At 39.7% G+C, this 22,374-nt stretch overlaps 1 protein-coding gene across 1 annotated transcript; it reads left to right on the top strand.

Moving 5' to 3' along the window:
* Positions 1-12,073: 12,073 nt before the first annotated feature.
* LOC145779089 (uncharacterized) lies at positions 12,074-15,655 on the top strand. The gene is made up of 3 exons (XM_082590661.1): positions 12,074-12,184; positions 12,254-12,898; positions 13,175-15,655. The coding sequence occupies exons 1-3, from the start codon at positions 12,074-12,076 to the stop codon at positions 15,653-15,655; spliced, it is 3,237 nt and encodes a 1,078-aa protein (XP_082446787.1).
* Positions 15,656-22,374: the final 6,719 nt, after the last annotated feature.

Here is a 22,374-nt window from a genome sequence, read left to right as displayed (position 1 = left end):
TCCATTTTGACAAGTTGAATATTTTTGCGATCCGGTGAATATTTCATAATGCAACCACGAAAATTAAACAACCATAACCTACGAGCACCGAAACACTTTTTAGGTAGTATGTAACACGATTTGGATTTTTGTATGACACAAACAAAGAAACACAGAAGGAAAAAAAAGTGTATTGTGTTTCTTTTGTAGTGTAGCTGTGTGGGTCTGGGGGCGAAGCCCCCAGCTCCTTGGATAATCACAAAAAATTGCTTTTCCCTAATGGAAATCTGTTTAATGAGGCCCTAAAATGTGGCAATGAGGTTATTCTTCCAGAAGCCTGAGGTCCACCTTCAACAACCAGAAGGTCCGGATTCGGACCGCGGTCCTCCAGTTGAGTAGCCCTGTTGTAGACCACATAACAATGTGACAACAACGCAATTGAACCCAGTATCAGCAGACTCGTAGGCATACGGTCGGACACAAAAGCATCAAAAGTACGATACCACCTCATGAGAATATTGTTCACACACTTTGAGGATGTTTTCGTGTCAATTATAATAGGACAGAGGCAAAACAAGTCATCTCCCAACAATCAATGGTTGATGACAGAATTGCCAATTAGACCTTGTTGATGCGGTACATAAATCATCCATGCAAACAATGATAGGGCTCAACACGCCTCCCTGCTCCTAAAAGCACCAAGAATAGATCAGGGCCGCACGTTATTTGCGTAAGTTGCTAGCCTACCGGTGTATCACTACAAAAATAAAACACATCAGCAGTGGCGTAGCTACCCATTGGATCTTGTGGATAAATCCAGGGGCGGCAAAATGTAATAACATTTTAAAGTTTAAACAAACAAAGACAGTCACATTAATTTATGCTCAGAGAGACTCAGTCAACGACCTAACTAAACACTGATCTCGTCTAAGTGAACCCAAAAAATTACAAAAGTTATGCCTCTAAACTAATTTGCCACTTATTTAGATGGGGACCCACTATGTGGTAGGCTATTGGTGACGGTATAATGATACTCATGCTGTTGAAGTCATCATGGAATATCGGTTGTAACTTGTAAGCTATAGCATTGTTCAGTCAATTTAGTTTAGATTAGTTTTCAGTTTATTTCACTTTGGCGAGGAGACAGGAAGGGACCTGAGGTCATCGAGTCAACTGCCACCTTTACCATTGTCTGTAGTAGATAGACGCGATTCCTCCATCTTCATATGCGAAGATGGGTTAGGGTTAGGTTTGTGAAGGTTTAAAGTTTCACGTCTGAAATAGATCACTTAGCTTAACTCAGCAAATTTGCAATTGTGGTTGTTGTTTTTTAACTATTTTGTTGCAGATTCCAGAACAAGATTAAAGTTGCAAATTGTTAATGTTAATTTTTGCCTATGAAGAGAGTAAAAGAAAGTGGAGCTATTTTTAGATAGAAAAAGAAAGCTAGAGAAGAGGAACTAAAAAAGAATGAAGGAGCCAGCTTGAAGTTTGTAAAAATTGTCTCTGCTAAAGAAACAGCAGAAGTTAGCAGTCACAGTAAATCGTCACCTCAAGTTGAGACGGAAGAAGAAGTGTACCTCAAGCAAAACAATAACGAAGTGATCATTGAAAGAAGTCAGCCGACAAATGAAACACTTTCAGATAAAAATGAAACAGATTATATCTATTATTCTCATAACGATGTGGCTACTTGGTCAGAAATATTAACTCATAACATGGGAGTTGAGATGATCAAATTAGGGCCCGAAAGGTTTAAAAATAAAGAAGGGCCATTCAAGCCAGCGATTAAAGAAGGAGATAAAGAGAAAGAATCCTTAAGCTTTCTAAGAAATGGTGTTATAAGACGCTAAAGAATGGTGATGATATTCTCAGATCATGGTTGCTATATTCGAATAGCCACTCAGGGTCTCAGGAATATATTGTTTCTGTTGCAGGTTATTTCAATCGAGAAATGATAATTCTTCATTTGTTTTCAAACCTTTTGTAAATGTTTGGCATCTTAATCCGTGTATTTCCAGTCATGAAAATTCAAAAGTTCACAAACAGTGCTTTCATAAATAGAATGAGTTCGCACTGAGGCTTCAGGTTCATCAAACAATTGACAAAGAAATGCAAATTCTTATGAATAAAAAAAAATAAATGGAGAGAAATCTTGCAGAGCCTAATTAAAACTCTTTGCAAATTATAATACAGTCACTTACGAAACATTTTTGGTACCGAACACTCTAACAGATTTTGGTACCCAACTCTCTAAGAAGGGCATGACAACGTTCCTACCTTTCACCAGCTACGGTATCCAAAATGAATTAATCGAGCTTCTTGGTAAAAAGGTAAAAGATCTCATTCTGGAGGAGATAAAGACAGCAAAGTATTTCTCAATATTTTTGTGGAATTTTAATCAGCTTTTACGACGGTGTTAAGGGGGCGGCATTTCGTGCAAAAATCCAAGGGCGGTAAATTGCGTTGCTACGCTACTGCACATTTCAATCGATTGACATTTTGAAAAGCAAACAATAAGAGTAACAATATACTGCAGATAGCATTTAGCACAACTTTCTTGTATTCCAATGTCAGTCATTGCGAGTAGCAAAGTCAGAGGAGCCAGGTAACTTATAATGTCTCATAAGCCTGTCGGGCTGCCGTCAATGTTTATGGAAGTGCTAGAAGCTAACTGCCAAGTTTAGCTTTTAAAGTAGAACTTCAGTAACCAAGCTTTCGCTAGCGAACAATGATGTAATAGGCCAGTGGTTCCCAACCTTTTTAGGCTTATTGTACCCTACAGAAAAGAAAAACATGTTCTGGCAGACTGGCACCTCAACAATCTTTCATCTTGAATAAGCTACAGCTGTTTGTGGGAACTTAAGCCTAATTGTTTCATAAAGTGGTAATCATAGCTTTTCTGCTTAACTTTTAGCCTTAATGCAATGTGAATATTAATAATGTTATGGTTTATTTCTTCTTCTCTCGTGTTGTCGCTATATGTCAGGGCATCCGTTGGTTAGCCACTGCCTAGTGTCGTCATCTATAGAAACTAGGCCTTCCATACCACGAGGTGGTCTGTATAGTCCTTGATAATGTGGGCCGCCGTCTGCATTTCACCACACTCACAAGCAGCACTCTCTGCCAAGCCCCAGCGCAGCATGTCTGCACCCAGGCGCGGATTTATGGGGGGGGGGCCGGCCCCCCCCCAAAATTTTGTGAGGAATTGTTGAAATTGTATGTTTCCGCATCAAATGGTTTGATATGCTTCTAAACAGCTGATGTTAGTCCCACGGCGGACTTAACTTACCCCCGGGGGGGGGGGGGGGGGGGGGATAGGTTTTTGTTATTATGGTTGAAACTATCCATCGATCAGACTCTGTTATTTTCTTTCATACAACTTCAAATACATTTTAATAGTAACATTTGTTGGAGCTGAAACCAACGCTAAACCAAATGGCGTCAGTTGCAACAATCTGAAACCCCTGAATGGCTCAGTGGCGTAGCCAGGGGGGGGGGTTGAGGGTTTCAACCCCCCCCTTGGCACGCGTGTGACGTCACGATATTGAGAATGATGCTTTCAGTCTCTTAATGTCTCTAAAACAAAGTTTACTTAACTTTAAATGAAACTGCATTAAGTGAGCGAGTTTTGCCAATACCAAACATTCAAATATCTCAGCCAGGAATTAGCAACAAGAAAACATAGAGACTTAGCTTTATTTCCGAAAAAAACATGATCTTATCCTTTTGTTATGCCACCGGACAGCACCATTTTATAGGAATATTCATACCCACATTTTTGTTGAAAATGCTCTCAGAATGCACAAAATTTAAAGTAAATTTTCAAAATTTTTAGGGGGATGCTCCCCAGACCTCCGCTGCTGGGTGTCGTCTTAGGCGAACACGCCCGACGTCATAAAAAAAACCTTTCAAAATTTTTAGCCACGCCACTGGAATGCCTGTTTTATAGTTTTTAGTCTTCTTTATAATTTCAATCAATTACGTATATGCCTGCAAACATAAAATATATCCAATTGGTCATGGATACTCCATGCACGGTTTTAAACCAGATTATAAGTTTACTTTGCATGCTTAGCAATTTTTATTGAAGCAACATTTATTTTTTAAACATTCACAATTGATGAAAATGGCTGTTTTAATGTCTATTTTATATCATATCTAGGCAATATGTCGTAGTATCATTATTGTTCATATGTGCTTTATCTTTTTCTTTCTTTTTAATTGATTTTCAAATTTTCTGCCACCCCCCGAAAAAAACTCCTAGATCCGCGCCTGTCTGCACCATAGCGTCCAACACCAGTGAGCAAACGGTTACGCCTTGATGAGGCAAGTCTAGAGAGGCCATGGCCCAGCTGGTTCTCAGGCGGGGATCTGAATACTTGGCGAAGTGGGGATGTGCTGCTTGACCATTGTTCACTCCACGCCGCGTGGCACCACTGTTTGCTAGGGCTTCCACCAGAGGCTGTCAGAAGGTCTTGTGCAGCGCGTACAAATGGCTTTCTTGATTTTAGCCGCTGCTTTGGTGGACATCTCAGCGTGGTTGCGTGTAGCAGATGGCCGGGGTTTAGGGCCTTACGGCTCAGGGAAAGAACAGCACGTTGGTGCCGTAGTGCAGCTGGCTCAATGTTTGCAAGGCCAGGCAAGCAGTCAGTTGGAGTTGGACGAAGGCAACCTGTGACAGTTCGCAGGCAGTTGTTGATTGGCACATCGACAAGGTTAGTATGGGCGCTTCTGCACCAAGTAGCAGCACAGTATTCAGCAGGGGCGTAGACTCATAATGGTTTATTTGTTGTAAATGGTAGACTAGTTGTTTGTTGGTAGACTAATAATGGTTTATTTGTTGTCGCTCTATAACTGCTAAGGTCTTTTGCGACAGAATCTAACTTTATATCAGATTTTCGATGTCACAAAATTATTACCCGACTTATCTTCACTGCGTTATGCAAGAAACAATACAATCGGTACCGTTAAAAGTCTTTGGTATGACCCGACCTGGAATCGATCTCAGACTTACAGGAGAAGGCGATTACAGAAAGCAATTACCATTCGGTCACCGACCTGGTAGCCCATAGTGTGGAGAAAGTAAACAGGGGAAAGTGGGGCAAAGCGCCCCCTATAGGTTTTTATGCAAAGTCGATCATCTTGTCCTACAATTGTTCCAATGTCAACGGAAAAGATGGAATACCAGTGGATGACAGTGAAGCATTTTGGTTTGGTGCGCTTGAGCATCCTGCATTCAAAGATTTGTCGATTTATGCCCTCACATGTTTATTGCCACCGCTTGGTAATGCGGAGATATAAATACAGAGATAGGCATAGCGGCCAATTCGTAAATCGATGTTGAAAAACGATCACGTGACCGTCACGGTGCGTGGATACGGATCAACAGCGATAAGGCTACGAGGCATTCAGTACAGTATTTCTGATTTCGGAGTTCACTTAGTTCACGTTTTGAAAACGAAGATAATAAAAACATACGATATATTGGAGGCTATAGGAAAATGAAAGTTTTATCTATTGAAGAGTTAAATCAAATTGAGATATTATTTGATGACAACTTTGATGATGCTCCCATGGAAGCTTTAACCATTGGTTTTGAACAGTTGAAAAACCTTTTGCATGAAATTAATGCTGATTACTAACCTTAAATGAACAATGAACAATTGAACATGCTACTATCTTTGCAAAATCTGTATAAATTACTTCCTGATGCAAACAAGTTTTATGGGGAATGTCGGCTTTTAATAGCTGCTAAGCACATTGCACCAGCATTAGGACAGGTAAAAGCTGCTCAGTTGATTCGAAAAGCAGGGGACCAGTTGTTTACAAAGCCGGCCATTGACACTAATTGCATTGTACATCACAAAGCTGACGAAAATCAAGATCTGTGGAATTCATGCTACCCAAAATATCTAACAAACTTTAGGTCAAACAATTGCTTGGGATATGCTGATTGCGGAAGTCCTTGTTCTATGTGCATGCAGCTCATGGCCAAGGGAGTAAAGTCAACTGCAACACCTTCTACTTTACAGTTAAGTGTAAGCAAAAGCACCTCTTGCATTATGTTCGAAAGAAAGGCTTATTATGACAATTAAACATCAAAGAAAACAAGTTAAAGATATGGAATCGGAGCGAATGGCTGCAGAAGCTTTTGTAGACTCACAAAATACACTACTAGTGGGTAGTTTGGATAACGACATATCTACAATTTGCAGTGCAGCAAGGAAAAATGAAATGTTGACGGATTTTCAAAAAATGTTTTTTGTAACTCAACTTGAAGTTAATAAAAATAATTGTAAAACAAAATATCATCCTGAGATTATCCGATTTGCTCTCAGCCTGCAGTTAAAAAGTTCCTCTGCATATGATCAACTTCGTGGAGTTTTGCGATTGTCAGACTCGTTCAGATTATGTACAAGCGAACTAAATGCAAAGTACATGTAGGAGACAGTCACAGTGACGACTTCGAAGTCAAAATCGGTTTGCATCAGGGGTCTGTCCTCAGCCCTGTACTACATGTATTCATTATAGTACTCGAGGCACTGTCATGTGACTTCTGCACGGGTTGTCCTTGGGAACTCCTCTATGCTGACGACCTGATCATCATCTCTGAATGCCTAGACGAGCTCGTGGAAAGGTTGAAGATATGGAAGGACGGATTGGCTGCCAAAGGCCTAAAGGTCAACATGGCCAAAACCAAGATCATGATCAGCGGAAAGGAATTGCATTGACTGAAAGACTCAGGACGCTATCCTTGTGCTCTGTGTAGGGCCGGTGTGGGCACAAACTCCATCCAATGCCACACTTGCCTCCTCTGGGTTCACAAAAAGTGCAGTGGCCTAAGAGGAGGTCTGAAACCCGACCCATCCTTCAAGTGTAAAAGATGTGCAGGAGAAGCCCGGCCCATAGAGGGTAGAACTATCACTGACATCCAAATAGATGATGGAAAGTTAGAAGTGGTAGACGCTTTCTGTTAATTAGGTGACATGCTCAGTGCAGGTGGAGGTACCGTCTTCAGCTCCACTACCAGAGTGAAGACAGCCTGGGCTAAATTCAAACAACTACTGCTCATACTCACCAACAAAGATATCCCCCTTTCCAGTAAAGGCAGGGTCTACAACAGCTGTGTCAGGAGTGTGATTTTGTTTTCGAGTGAATGCTGGGCTGTGACAAAAGAAGTAGGGGAAAGCGGGGCAAAACGAACATACGGGGCAAAACGGACACCCCGTTATTTTTATACTGAAAGGACTGATGGTTCCGTTTTGTTTTGCGCAACAGCTGGAATGAAGTCCAATAAATCGTGTGTAAATGTTTAGCAACAGTGCTGCCAGTTTTAAGCAACTGATAGTCCGAAGCTCGTTTTGCATTGGTTTTTCAAAAAGAAGTAGCCTACGTTAGGTTGAGTAGGTGTTCTGAGGAGATTTGTATACCGTTTGGATTTTTTTTTTAATTTGGTCAAACTAGCATTAATTCTGCGTGTGTGTAGCAAAAAAATATTGTTTTAAGTTTATTAGTAATGCCAGAAGAACCATTTTTTTTTGCTGACTTCATTGGGGCAAAACGGACATGTGCTGCTTGGGGCAAAACGGACACACTCAGCAAGTTCTTGGTTTTTAGAATGCCGGTTTAAAACACGGGATATCTCATGTTTGATTGCATATTTTATCAATAAAGCCCGAAAATTTGCACATGTAATGCACATGCCATCATGGTGACCTTGTTTTTTTCCTATTGACAATTTTATTGTTTGGTACATATGGTTCATAAAAATTAGCCGTCATTCGCGTTTCTTCTTTGCAAGTAAAAACAAATTTTAGTCAGAAAAGCATGCTAAGAGTGAGATTCATTTGCTAAGAACCAGCCTTTTATACTAAAAACATAATAAAAACTAAAAACATCACACCCTGACCGTTTTGCCCCATGGCTGGGGCAAAACGGTCACCAAAGCAAAAAAAAAGAATTGCAAATAATTATTGATCTGAATAAATAATCATGTTTTAAACATTGCAAATGTGTTCTTGTTTGGTGCCTCAATGTACCTAACGCATTAAACGCAAAATATTGTAAACAGAAATTAAATTAAAGAACTTTAAAATAAACATGTCCGTTTTGCCCCGCCTTCCTACTGGGAAGAATCAAACGAATTGACAACGCAATGATACTGTGGATCTGCAACATCAGACCACAAGAGAACCAGTACACCAGCTCAGACACTCTACTCGCCAGGCTGGGCTTGCGAAAGATTGAAGATGACCTCCGATTCAACCGCCTCCGCTGGTTTGGACATGTTGAAAGGAGCAGCAGATGGATAAATCAATGCCGAGATGTGCCAGTAGCTAGTACAAAGAAGCCTGGACGTCCCAGGAAGACATGGAGTGATACCGCATACATAATACCGTAACGATGACAGGAAGCGGTGGCAGATGACCAACACTAGCCCCCTAGATCGTGATGAATGGAGACTGAGGATGTGCCTTGCCAGACCCCGTCCTACCCTGATTCTAGGAAATGAGACGTAAAACAGGAAGAAGAAAGTGAACCATGCAAAGATTTTGAGAAATACGTTTATATAACGTTTGATGAAATGAAAGTACAATCTAATTTAAATCAAACCGAAAACCGAAAAAATCATAGGTTTTACAGATTATGGATCAAATTTATCAACCAATTTAGATGTGGCCAATTATATGCTGGTGGTTTATGTTAAAAGTTTTGCAGGAAATATCAGTCGGTCTCTGGCCTTTTATTCAACAAACACAGCTAAATGTCATTTAGTGAGCATTGTTTGGGGAACTGTAGAGTGTAGACAGCTTGGAGACACATTGCAATTTGAAAGTGGTGGGAATTGTTTGTGATGGTAGCGCAAACAATAAAAAGTGTTTGGAAGTTTTGGGATCTAATTCTGAAAAAAGTAAAAAAAAAACATTCACTGAAGAAAATAGGTTTATTTATTTAATAAATGAATTAATATATATCTGTATTTATATCTCTGGTCTGAGAGTTAAGAATCGCTTGTTTACTAGGCGTTTGTGAAGGCATTTCTTGTTAATGCAAGCAAGCGTGAGGTCGCTGGCAGGTGAAAGTAAATTTTTTGTGTTTATGAATTGTTGAGGTTATCAGTACACTTCAGTTCTTGTTCGTTTTAATCATAGTGCTGGCTGACAATTATCTTCACAATATGTAAATATTTCCATAATATAAACTATGCAAAAACTTCAAAGTCAACATGCTGATTTCCATGTTTTCACTTTTAGCTGCATTCGTGCCTTAGCTGCTTTCTGCAAAGTTTGTAAACAGAATTTAGATACGAATTGTATTTTTGATTACTGTTAGTTATGAGCTCAAAATTTCATACTACGATTATTGAATGTATTAGGCCTATTATTTAAAGTATTATTTGTTACTTCAATCTAAAATTAATTGTTATTCAGTGAACTGTTAATGTATGAAACATTTGCAATAAGATTACAAGCCTTTAGTGACATCAACCCAACATTCACATTGTCATAATACTTCAAGAGCTTTTAATAACCAGACATAAGATAAAAAATTTCATTATTACAAAATATTTTGTAATACATTTTCATTTCAAAATATTTCATTTTTACTTTGCAGAAAAAGTGGGAAATGCCTAGTCATGTGGCAGCTTTGTTGTATAAGCTACATGACTTTTCTATGAAAGGAGCAAAGGAAATTCCAGCAACTGAGTCATGCACCAGTAAAGAACAACAGTGGCATAAGCCTAGAGGAGAAAACATTACAGGTGAACCCAGTAGGCTTAATGGATTGTGTTTTTGCGAAATCTGCAATAGACAGGACCAAAGTGCGTATGAAAAGCCCGATTAAAACACGGTTGTTTGAAGGGGAAGTCAAATTAGGCGACCACTGATTTCGAGTAAAGTACAAGCAATAACGTCATCCTATGCTTCCAATTCACCATTCTCTTATCTGTTAAATATGCAGTTGCAGTAGAAGAGAAACAATATACAAATACCATATTTGAAAAAATGTAAGTGGGGAGTCCTTTAAGTTACCAACTAAAGGATTTATTACAATCAAGAGAAGAGACTGTTGCTGCGACCTTCTTAAACATAAAGAAGCCACTCTTTCGAATAAACATATCATCGGCGATAAAATACCAACGTTTACCTGAAGTGGCTTTGAACTATTCTCTTGGTGACTTTTTCAAATCTAAACCCTAATGCCAAAAGGACTTTTTGTTTGATCTACAACTAAGTTTACAAGAAGCTCATTCATTGGAGCAGTCCACATCTCTTCAAAGTGCATCAAATTTGTGGCACAGAAGTCGAGTTTCGCCTGACTTCCTAAAATTTCGGCAAAGTGATCAATTGAAAGTCTAATCCTTCCTTGACTTTTTTAAAAACCATACTTGAATCACCAAACCTTGATCATATCACATCTATTAAGTATGGGTTAGCGAAGAAAAATGTAGCCCGTAAATGTACATTGAGGAAATAAAGAACAAAGTCAACAGAGAAGTACATGTTGTCGACTGCGGATTAATTGTTAATCCAGGGATAAACTTTTTAGGTTCTTCCGATGGTAAAGTGTTTGATGCGTATGAAACTGGAAGTAACTTTGGTTTGTTAGAAATAAAATGTCAATTTAAGTGGAGGAATAGCACTATAGAAGGGGTCTGCTACTATTCGGCGAGTCCGATTTGGCGAGTCCAATTCGGCTAGTCCGACTCGGCGAGTGCCCTATTCGGCGATTTTTTGAATTTTTTTTTTAAAGTATCGGGTACCGTAGCCTAATTATTAGGGCCATTTAAAGTCATTAAAGTCATATTTTTTTCTATGCATCAGTAAGTCGTGAAATCAATTTTGACGCAAAAACCGCATCCCTACGAGGTATAATAAGAAAGTTATGAAGTCATATAAAGTCATATTTTCCTGGTTAATTCATATATCAGCTTTTTAAGTTATATAGTCATATTTTTGAGTTATAAAGTCATACCGTTGTATAGTTTAAATAAAAAGTACCAATTTAAGCGGTGAAGCAAATAAGCACTAAGAATGTAAGAGTCACTGTAAAGAGCGTCAAAAATTCAGTCAACGATCCAAAGTTGACTAGTCAGTTAACAGAAATATGCCGCCACCATAACAATATTTCAAACTTAATACTCAAAATGGAAAGTTGTACGTAGGCTACACCATCAAAGAGGCCCATGCTGATCTAAATGCCCTTAATTTCTGAAAAGATCAGCTTGAGCTCAAAAATTACATTAAGAAGCTGTCACAATCAATGTGCTGTTTTCATTATGGAGTTTTGAGCGATGTGTTATTATCGGTTATGACCTGAAGTAACCTCTGATTGAGAAATTTGTATTATGTAACGTATTTCTAGAATCATCTGTAAGCATGCAAATCTAGAAGGTTCTGTTGTTTTTCATGATTTCTGAGCGTCGTTTGTCATGACGTCATAAGGTTGTTTATCAGTAAATGTCCGATTGCGAAATTGTTATTATGTAAGAATCTTCTTGCGAACGTGACATTCTTTAGACTTCTATAAGCTTCTGCTTGTTGACATTTATTGCAACTTGACAGAACAATGTGACATTACGTAACCTTCTCGATGTTACCAGACCAAAGCCACCTTCTATAAATAGTGGTGTAATTTGCGGAATTATTATTCTGATTATTCTGAGATTATTATTATGATGATTATTATTGAGTTGGTTATGAGAGTTGTGCTATGAGTTGTAGATTGGTAGTTGATGCAGAAATTAGAGTTATTTGAGAAGCCGTTCGTTAAAGTTCTTCAAGAAGTCAGATTATCATTTCGCTAGTAGAATTATTCGACATTTAATTGACTGCTTTTCGGTTGACCCATTAAACTACGTCATTGAACCTTTCCAAGTCTTTTTCCTGGTAAGAGATAGAAAGAAATCGTGACATTCTGGGGGCTCGTCCGGGAATTAACCGAAAAACCGAAGATTACCGAAGATTTATTAAAAGAATAATAAATTAATGTCAAGATGGCGGATACTGTCAAACATGAGATGATTGAAGACTTAGGGAGCATGGCTGAACGAATGGGGCTGACTGGTAATGAGAAGTCTCAGTTTGTGATGGAAGAGTATCACAAGATAATGGAACAAAAAGCTCAGCGAGAAGCTGACGAAAGAGAAGATAGAAGAGCTGCTCGTGAAATAAGGAAAGCAGAACTTGAAGCTGAAGAAAAACAAGCTCAATGAGAAGCTGAAGAGAAACAAGCGCAGCGCGAAGCTGAAGAAAAACAAGCTCAACGAGAAGCTGAAGAGAAACAAGCGCAGCGCGAAGCTGAAGAAAAACAAGCTCAACGAGAAGCTGAAGAGAAACAAGCGCAGCGCGAAGCAGAAGCTGAAGAAAGAAGAGCGCAATATGAATTGGAAAAGTTAAAACTTGAATTAGAAAGACAAAAGCTGGACATTGGTGAGCGATCTAATTCTACTAATGATAATGCTCGAGATGTTATTGTGGCGCAAGTTAGACGTCCAGATTTGCCATCATTTGTTGAAGAAAAAGATGAGTTGGATAGTTATTTGTTAAGATTTGAAAGATATGCTACAATAGCCAAATTGGAGAAGTCGACGTGGGCTACCCAGCTAAGCATGTTATTATCGGGACAAGCTCTTGATGTATATTCAAGACTTTCGCAAGAAGAAGCCATGAACTACGACAGATTGAAGTTAGCTCTGTTAAAGCGATACAATTTTACCGAGCATGGATACCGTCAAAGATTCCGTGAGGCAAAGCCTGAACGACACGAAAGTCCAGGTCAATTTATTGAACGTTTGAGAAACCTTTTGTTAAAATGGTTTGAACTTTCGGGGGCCGAACAAACATTGGACGGATTGGCAAACCTTATAGTTAAGGAACAATTCACAGATTCATGTTCAAAAGATCTGTCTGTTTATTTAATGGAGAGAAGTCCAAAGACTCTAGAAGACATAGCCAGTGTGGCGGAACAGTACTTGGTTGCTCATGGCAAGAAATTGGCGCAAAAAGAACCATTTCGTCGCAATACTGACAAAGGTCATACCAGTAGTTTTCACAAGAGCCTTTCTACCAGTGAAATTCGTTGCTTTAAATGCAATGGGATAGGTCATAAAGCTATTGATTGTCGGACTAAACCCAGGGATGGACGAAGGTGGTGCAATTTCTGCAGTAATTATGGACATGAAACGAAGGAATGCAGAGACAAGCCGCGTTCTCAAACCACAAATCAGCCGCCAAGGAACGTGACCGGTACTGTAGCTCACCGAGTGGGATGTGCTATCCAAATTCAAACTTTATTACCAGAAGAGGAGATTCCAGATGAGAGTGGTGGTTGGTCAGAAAGGAATAAAATGGAAGATATATCTGAAGAAAAACAAATTAACACTAATTTGCCCATAGCGGTTGGAAAAGTGGGACATAAGGAGGTGAAGGTTTTACGGGATACTGGATGTACCGGTATAATTATTAAAATAAGCTTAGTTAGTGAAGATCAATTGACTGGTAAATCGGGTCATACCACGACAATTGATACCACTTTAATTCAAGGACCTTTAGCGAGAGTGCATATCGATACTCCTTACCTTACCGGAATTGTGGAAGCCTTATGTTTGGAAAGGTGTTTGTTTGATCTAGTGATTGGTAATGTGGATGAAGCAAGGGCACCTGGTGAACCTGATCCGGAGTGGGGTATATCTGCCGCCGCTGTTACGAGGGCACAGGCAAGGAAGAGGGAAGATAATGTAAAGCCTCTAAAGGTAGCTGAGGTACAATCCAAATTAACCGTTACGAGGGATAAATTGGCTGAGATTCAAGAAAACGACCTGACTCTGAAGAAATTTGTTAATATGAAAGAGCCAATTAAAAGAGGAAATTTTGAGGTTCAATATGAAAAGTGTAGAAAAATCCTTCGTCGAAAACGTAAAAGATTAGATACCGGAGAAGTATGGAGCCAAATTGTAATGCCAAAGGAATTAAGGAAACAAGTGATGAAGATTGCTCATGACTCCATTTTTGGTGGACATATGGGTGTAAAAAGAACGGAAGATCGAATCAACACCAATTTCTTTTGGCCAGGGATGCATAGTGACGTTGTGAGCTTCTGTAGATCTTGTGATATATGCCAGAAAACAGTTTCGAAGGGGAGAGTTGGAAGAGCTCCTTTAGGGAAGATGCCGGTAATTGACCTACCCTTTAAACGAGTTGCAATCGATTTGATAGGACCGATTGCTCCCGTTAGTGATGACGGTCATCGTTACATTCTGACCCTAGTAGACTATGCCACAAGGTATCCAGAGGCTGTACCATTGAAAAGGATAGATATTGAAACTGTAGCTGAGGCTTTGATCGATATTTACAGTAGGCTGGGTATTCCTGAGGAGGTCTTGAGCGACCTAGGAACACAGTTTGTTTCTGATTGCATGAACGAGGTATCCCGTTTACTTTCCATTAAGTCACTCAGGACTACTCCATACCATCCCATGTGTAATGGATTGGTGGAACGTTTTAATGGAACACTAAAGAAGATGTTAAGGAGGCTTTGTAGCGAACAGCCCAGACAGTGGCACCGATTTATTAATCCCTTGTTGTTCGCGTACAGAGAGGTACCTCAAGAATCAACTGGATTCTCCCCCTTTGAACTATTGTATGGGAGGACCATTAGAGGACCAATGAAGATTCTAAGGGAATTCTGGACCAATGAATCCGATTCTTCAGAAGTAAAAACTAGCTATCAATATGTTTTGGAACTTAAGGAACGCCTGGAAGAAACTATGAAGATTGCCAAGGAAGAGCTAGAGAAAAGCCAAATAAAACATAAAAAATATTTTGACCGGAAAACGACAAGGAAAAACTTGAAGGAAGGGGACAAGGTGCTGATTTTGCTGCCGAGTGACAACAACAAATTGTTGATGCAATGGAAAGGCCCTTACCAAATTAAAAAGAAGGTCGGAGAAAATGACTTTCTCGTTTCTCTTCGTAATAAGTTAAAAACGTATCATGCTAATCTTTTGAAGTTGTACTATGATCGAGATGAAGACGCTAAAAGCAAGAAGCAAATGTTCCAAGATTCTTTACAAGTGTCAAAGCCCATGGTGACATTAACAGGATTAATGGAACATCAAGATAACGAAGATTATAGTGTCGATGATGATGAGTTACTAGAGTTAGGAAATTGCCATAGAAGAGAGAATATCAACGATGTGGTTATTGACTCCAAGCTGCCGGACGTACAAAGGAAAGAAATCAATGATTTACTGAGGAAACATAAGGAATTATTTTCAGATCTACCTGGAAAAACAAAAGTCACTAGCCATCAAATCAACGTGACCACTGATATACCAATTCGTTCTAAACCTTATCCTTTGCCATACGCTGTTCGAGAAAATTTGAAGAAGGAAATGGAAGAAATGAAACAGCAAGGAATCATTCGTAAATCGACATCTCCATATGCTTCACCGATTGTTATCGTGAAAAAGAAAGATGGATCCAATCGAATTTGCGTCGACTATCGGAAGCTCAATAAGATTACACTCGGAGATCCAGAACCGATGACCACGGCCGAAGGGTTATTCCAACGCCTGGGTAAGAGCAAATATTTTACGAAGATTGATTTAAGTAGCAGTGGGCTATACTGGGGTGATTTTGACTTTTTTCAAGTAACACAACAGAACTAGAGTTTAAAAGGTGCCTATGGACATACCTAGGAACGTGCAAAAAAAATTTTTTGATTTCGTTCAAATTCCGGATGGAGTCCGGACTTTATGTGAAAAATACAAAATGGCCGCCATACAAATTGACAAATCTGCAATAAATCTGCTTCCAGTCAAGCTTTTGAGCTGATTTTGGTGTCAAAAGAAGCAGCAAATTGAGCCTGTTACTTTAAAAGAGCAACAAAACGCCCAGCATGCTTGAATGTTCTCTAAAACTTTGAAACTATTATATTTTGGTCAATATTTTTCATAATTTTTTCACGTTTGTTGGTGCAACTTGAGATTACTGGTTGCATCCAAGAATAATAATGACAATTTCAACACTATATACACATAACTTGTTACCGGTATATGAAATTCACATAAAAATGTCATGAAATACACTAGATATTTGAGAAACATTTATACATTTTAGTAACGACACAATGGTCGTCACACCTTGGAACACCCATTCCGTCTCTACTGTGACAGGGATGATTGAACAGGATTTACATCCTGAATGTCATCTCTTTTTGGTCTCTTCCACATGGTATTGTTCTTATCATTAACCCGCTGGTAGTGGTCACATTCTACAGTGCCATCATTGTTTAAATGGCAGACCCTTGCCAAAAACCACTGACGTTGATTGTTTTCTCCGTCCCACACCACAGCCACATTTGTTCCTATAGGGTATTCTTTATGGAGTTCAGGAATTGCTGCTGCAATACACATTTTCACTGGTTGATCTGTGTCACCAGAGGAAGTTGCAGCAGTAGAGGTTAAGATGGCATATACCTCATCTTCTGTTGGGAAGATGGTCCCAACATCCTCATCCTCAGTTCCAAGAATGACAACTAGGTTCAGCAGCATGGTATCTACATTCAAGCTGTTTACTTTGTAGAGGCTGGGATTTGCCTGGCTGTCGCGTGGATGAATCATCCGTTGGTACTGGATCTCCATCCGGAGGATTTTTTCAGCGTGGATGGTGATGCTGTTGGAAGAGCTCGGAGCTCTTTTACTTTTGTAATTGGCCCTCCATGTACCTTACATTGATCCACCAGGTGGTTGAGGAAATCTCCCTCCCTCCTGCTCTTTTTCATGCGTTCCTTCAGTTTAGTTTTCATCAATTCTTTCTGTGTCTCTGTCCATGCAATCTCCATTTCATCTAACTTTTTCATCACTTTGCGGGATGCAAGCTCACTGTTAATTGGTGCATCTTTAGCAAACATAAGATCATCTCTTATTCGTTTTGCTTTGAAGTATCTATTTGAATGTGCTGCTGACAGTCCTCCAAGGTTTCCGAATCAGGCTAAGTATCTTTCTGCAAGCAAGTTCTCTGTGGGGAGGTTTACCCTCATTTCTTCAGTTAGTGCATGGATTCTTGTACTCCTCTCACTATTCTCTGTCTCGTCTTCCCAATACTCTCTTCCGCATTGCATCTTGAGGCCAAGCGCACTCTGCTTGGCAATAGCAGTAATTAAGTAGTGGTCAAGGTCTGTTGTGGGGCTGTGTGATTCAGCATTCACATGCTTCCAGGGAACGTGGAACTCAGACAGGGTTTCAAGATTAGCCCTCTCAAAATCATTATGTAGTTTAGGAAGGATCCTGACGAGGTCGGATTGTTGGCAACGCTCTACCATGTTAGGGTAAGGCATTGTCACCTTGTGACAGAAGTGAGACCATGCTTTTAGTGATGCCACAATGAACTCATTCTCCAGGTAAAGGGAATATGCTCTGACAAGGAGGTTATTCTTGCTAGTTCTGGATAGCATCTTCTTGAAATGGAGAACACAATCAACCAACGCACCAGCAGTGTGACCCAATCTTGTGAATCTGCGGTCTTTATAGAGCGAGAAGGATTTGTGAGTACCACTCTCCTCCAACACCAGGCTAAACTCGTCTGCCATGGAAGTAGTCTTGCCATCACCACCCCTAGCCACAAGCTTCACTAGAGCCGGGACTACAACTGAGGCGACAATTGACTTGCCTACTCGAAGGTATGACTTCAGTCTTGGCTCTCGTTTCTCTAACATCTGGCATAAACCGATCTGGTCTTCTGCTGATTTTAGGGCATGCAGGCATGACTCATCCAATTTCTCACACACATGTGACTTGCACAGTATGTGTTTAGGAACATGTGTTGCTTGAAGCCTCTTCGAAACCTCACCTTCTACCATCAAATTCTTTGACGCGGCGTCCGTCATTACAGCATTGATCTTTGCCCAGAGCTCACCTGCAGTAGCCCTTTCACCAGTTGCTACTGCTAGACGCCGAAATGTCTCAACAAACAAGCTGATGATCTGCTGACAATCTTCGTAGGCAAAATGAATGGGTCGAAGAGGAATCATCTTGTTGTGGGACTGTGGGAGGTATCATCGGAGAGGAAGTTTAAGATTAGACAGGGCCACTCACCCTCGATCCTCGACCTCGTTGTTGAGTCATAGTGGAGAGTCGCCTTTGTTATATCATCTTTAGCCAGAAGACTGGTGGCAGCATCCACTTCTTGTGACATTGCCATGGCATGCTTGTGTGTGGATACTACTTTTGGTGATGGGAGTACATATTTGTACCGTTCGTAGTCCACCTTAGCTCTAGGCTTTTTGCTGACTGGGGATGAGGCTTGCTCTGGAACTGATGGGAGTTCAATTTATTATTCATGTTATTATTCAAGCTAATAACATGCAATTTCTGATAACTCAAATCTAAAAGTCTGAAATGAAGTAAAATGTGAAAATTTTTTGAAGAATTTGACAGAAAACAAGCTGAAAAAAGCTTCAAAAGGCACTTTTTTCCCCCTTGTTTTGTAGTTCCCATACACACTAAGTGTTTATTGTTCTTTTACACTAACAGGCTCAACTTTCTGCTTCTTCTGACACCAAAATCAGCCCAAAAGCTTGACAGGAAGCAGAATTATTGCAGATTTGTCAATTTGTATGGCGGCCATTTTGTATTTTTCACATAAAGTCCGGACTCCATCCGGAATTTGCACGAAATCAAAAAATTTTTTTTTAACATTCCTAGGTATGTCCATAGGCACCTTTTAAACTCTAGTTCTGTTGTTTTTGAAAAATCACCCCAGTATAGCCCACTGCTAATTTAAGTAAGGGTTATTGGCAAATTCCAGTGGAAGAAAAGGATATTCCCAAGACTGCTTTTGTGACGCCAGATGCAATGTATGAGTTCATTCGAATGCCGTTTGGTATGAAAAACTCTGGCACGACTTTAGTGCGCGCAATCAGAAAAATTCTATCCGGAATGGATAATGTAGAAAGTTACATTGATGATTTGATTATACACACTAAAGATTGGGACACACATCTACGGACACTCGACGAACTGTTTGGGCGCCTTCGTGTCGCTAATTTAACAGCCCGCCCGTCAAAATGCGTTGTTGCGACCAAGGATGTGGAATTTTTGGGTCATATAGTGGGATATGATTGGATTACGCCAAATGAAGAAAACCTAAAGAAAATTCGTAACGCGAAACGTCCCAAGACTAAAAAGGAGGTGCGTTCTTTCTTTGGCTTGCTAAGTTATTACAGGGATCATATTCCATCTTTTGCTACGATTGCTGCGCCTCTAAGTGATCTAACTAAGAAGGGGATGCCAAACAACGTAATGTGGAAAGAAGAACAAGAGAGAGCGTTTCGAACACTACAGGAAAGTCTTCTGCAAAAACCAATTCTGAAATTGCCCGACCATGATAAGGAATTCATCGTGCGAACCGATGCATCAAACGTTGGTATTGGAGCAGTGATGATGCAAAGACACAATGACAAACTATATCCAGTCACATATGCCAGTAAGAAGCTAACCAAGGCCGAACAGAAATACTCCACAATAGAAAAGGAATGCCTTGCAATAATTTGGGGCATTAATAAATTCTGTCTGTTTCTGATGGGAAAACTATTTATTTTGCAAACGGATCATAAGCCATTAACTTTCCTTTCCCACGCCAAATTTCAAAACGATCGGATAATGTGTTGGGCTTTGGCATTGCAAGTGTATGACTATCATGTTGAAGACATTCCGGGCAAGGACAATATTGTGGCCGATTATATGAGTCGAATAAACATTGATTAACTTGACAGTTGCTCAGCTGTATACCGCTGTGGCGAATAACGTTTTTTTTTGGTGTTTTAATTTGTAGTGTGTTTTGTATTGATTGTGTTGTTATATTGTTTGCAACAATATTCTAAGGGGGGGCGTATTGTCACAATCAATGTGCTGTTTTCATTATGGAATTTTGAGCGATGTGTTATTATCGGTTATGACCTGAAGTAACCTCTGATTGAGAAATTTGTATTATGTAACGTATTTCTAGAATCATCTGTAAGCATGCAAATCTAGAAGGTTCTGTTGTTTTTCATGATTTCTGAGCGTCGTTTGTCATGACGTCATAAGGTTGTTTATCAGTAAATGTCCGATTGCGAAATTGTTATTATGTAAGAATCTTCTTGCGAACGTGACATTCTTTAGACTTCTATAAGCTTCTGCTTGTTGACATTTATTGCAACTTGACAGAACAATGTGACATTACGTAACCTTCTCGATGTTACCAGACCAAAGCCACCTTCTATAAATAGTGGTGTAATTTGCGGAATTATTATTCTGATTATTCTGAGATTATTATTATGATGATTATTATTGAGTTGGTTATGAGAGTTGTGCTATGAGTTGTAGATTGGTAGTTGATGCAGAAATTAGAGTTATTTGAGAAGCCGTTCGTTAAAGTTCTTCAAGAAGTCAGATTATCATTTCGCTAGTAGAATTATTCGACATTTAATTGACTGCTTTTCGGTTGACCCATTAAACTGCGTCATTGAACCTTTCCAAGTCTTTTTCCTGGTAAGAGATAGCAAGAAATCGTGACAGAAGCGATTGGACAAAAACGATGTGAAACAAATTATGGAGCTACAAACACAGCTACAAGACGTTTCACCAGCGCTTTATGCAAAACTGCAGAAGTGTCAACCCACGTCAGCGTCTGTGGAGCGCTCATTTTCCTTACTAAATTCATTTTTACGTCCAAATCGTAACTTCAAAGACTCTAACATTCCACACTACATGAAACTGTACTACTACAGTGGTTTAAAATAAAAATGAATGTGTATTACTGTTATGTTGCGTATGTTTTACTCTTTAGTTCGGTGAGTGACGTTGTTCGCATGTAAAAATAAACGACTTTCACATAAAGTCATATAAAGTCATATTTTTCAAAAAATAAAGTCATATTATTGATTTTTTAAGGTCATATAAAAATGGCCCTACTAATTATCATTGCCGCTTTTTACATTGTTTTAACGTCGCTAAACGTTCAAATAACTCCCTAACCCTTAACCCCCTAACCCTTAACCCCCTAACCCTTAACCCCCTAACCCTTAACCTCCTAACCCTTAACCCCCTAACTCCAACCCTAACCTCTAACTTCTAACCCCAATCCCTAACCCTAAAAAGGCAATGATAATTAGGCTACGGTACCCGATAATTTAAAAAAAAAATTCAAAAAATCGCCGAAAAGGGCTCTCTCCGAATAGGGCACTCGCCGAATCGGACTATCCGAATCGGACTCGCCGAAACGGGCCGTTCCGCTATAGAAGAGATGGCTACAAACAAGGACTCCTACCTTCATGTTATGGATGGCGACATACACCTTAAAACAACACATGAATACTATTTTCAGATCAAAGGACAACTAGGTTTAAGTGGACTACAGTGGTGTGACTACGTTGTGCTAACTTCCAAGTCGATGTTTGTGGAGCGTGTGCATTTTGACCGGGTGTTATGGACAACACAAAACAACAGCTCAAGCAAACGTTAAACAATTTATTCGCCTGCAAACCACCCACTAACCCTAGGGCACAGCATGCATTGTAAACAGCGGCTAGTCGATCACGGCTCCAACGTCACGCTCTGTTGGTTTGTTATGCAAAAGGTCTATTGTCAGTGTTGTGAGCAGTTTTTAAGCCCAAAAAAAAGTTTTTGAGGCTGCCATTATGTTTCCTTTCTCGCATCATTAAAGCTATTATCAACATGGTGAGTAAGAAGCGCAAACTTGATTAAAAAAACAGACAATTTAATAGTGAATGGACAGAAGAGTACTTGTTTGTGCTGTGCCCCCAGAACCAAAGAAGCGTTGCATGCAGCAGCAACTACTTATTGTGTGGTGGTATATGAAAAGAAGGCAACTGCTACTGAAAATAAAAAAACGATTGCACTGGGTTCATCCTCTTCTGCAGAAGCGAAATGTAGCTGCATATTTTCATTACAATGACGCTATTTCTTGGTAACAGGTGATTTTTTCAAGCTCATTGCACCCATCACACTTTTTCATGATGTTTCGGATGACTCCTGAGGTAGTTGATGCTCTCTTGGAAAAATTTGCTCCGAAAATTGTCAAACAAACTACCCATCTTCGACTTCCAATATCGGTGAAAGACTCGCAGAAAGTTTGAGGTGAGCAAGCTACAATAGGATACTAGTAGCCTAACTATATGGGGTCCACACCTAAAGTACAATTTTCTAATCTCAGTTACGGCATCTCGATTTCTATACCGGTAATCGTCGATGCTCTTCAGGTTTCTAGCCACCGGCAACAGCTATTTTACCATTGCCTCATCATTCCGGATGAGCAAATCGATTGTTGCCAAGATTATCCCCGAAACCTGCAAGGTACTTTGGGATATTTTGCAGCCGGAGGTGAT

The sequence above is a fragment of the Aplidium turbinatum genome, chromosome 10 (genome assembly GCF_918807975.1).
Source record: "Aplidium turbinatum chromosome 10, kaAplTurb1.1, whole genome shotgun sequence".
In the NCBI taxonomy this organism is placed as follows: Eukaryota; Metazoa; Chordata; class Ascidiacea; order Aplousobranchia; family Polyclinidae; genus Aplidium; species Aplidium turbinatum.
The sequence above is the reverse complement of the archived record's forward strand: the minus strand, read 5'-3'. Positions and strand labels throughout refer to the sequence as shown.

Excerpts from the sequence above, each read along its gene's own strand:
- LOC145779089 (XM_082590661.1), top strand. The coding sequence starts at position 12,074 with ATGGAAGAGTATCACAAGATAATGGAACAAAAAGCTCAGCGAGAAGCT. Across the intron at positions 12,185-12,253 it reads CAGAACTTGAAGCTGAAGAA|GAAGCTGAAGAGAAACAAGC; the intron begins AAACAAGCTCAA and ends CAAGCTCAACGA. Across the intron at positions 12,899-13,174 it reads GTTCAAAAGATCTGTCTGTT|GAATGCAGAGACAAGCCGCG; the intron begins TATTTAATGGAG and ends CATGAAACGAAG.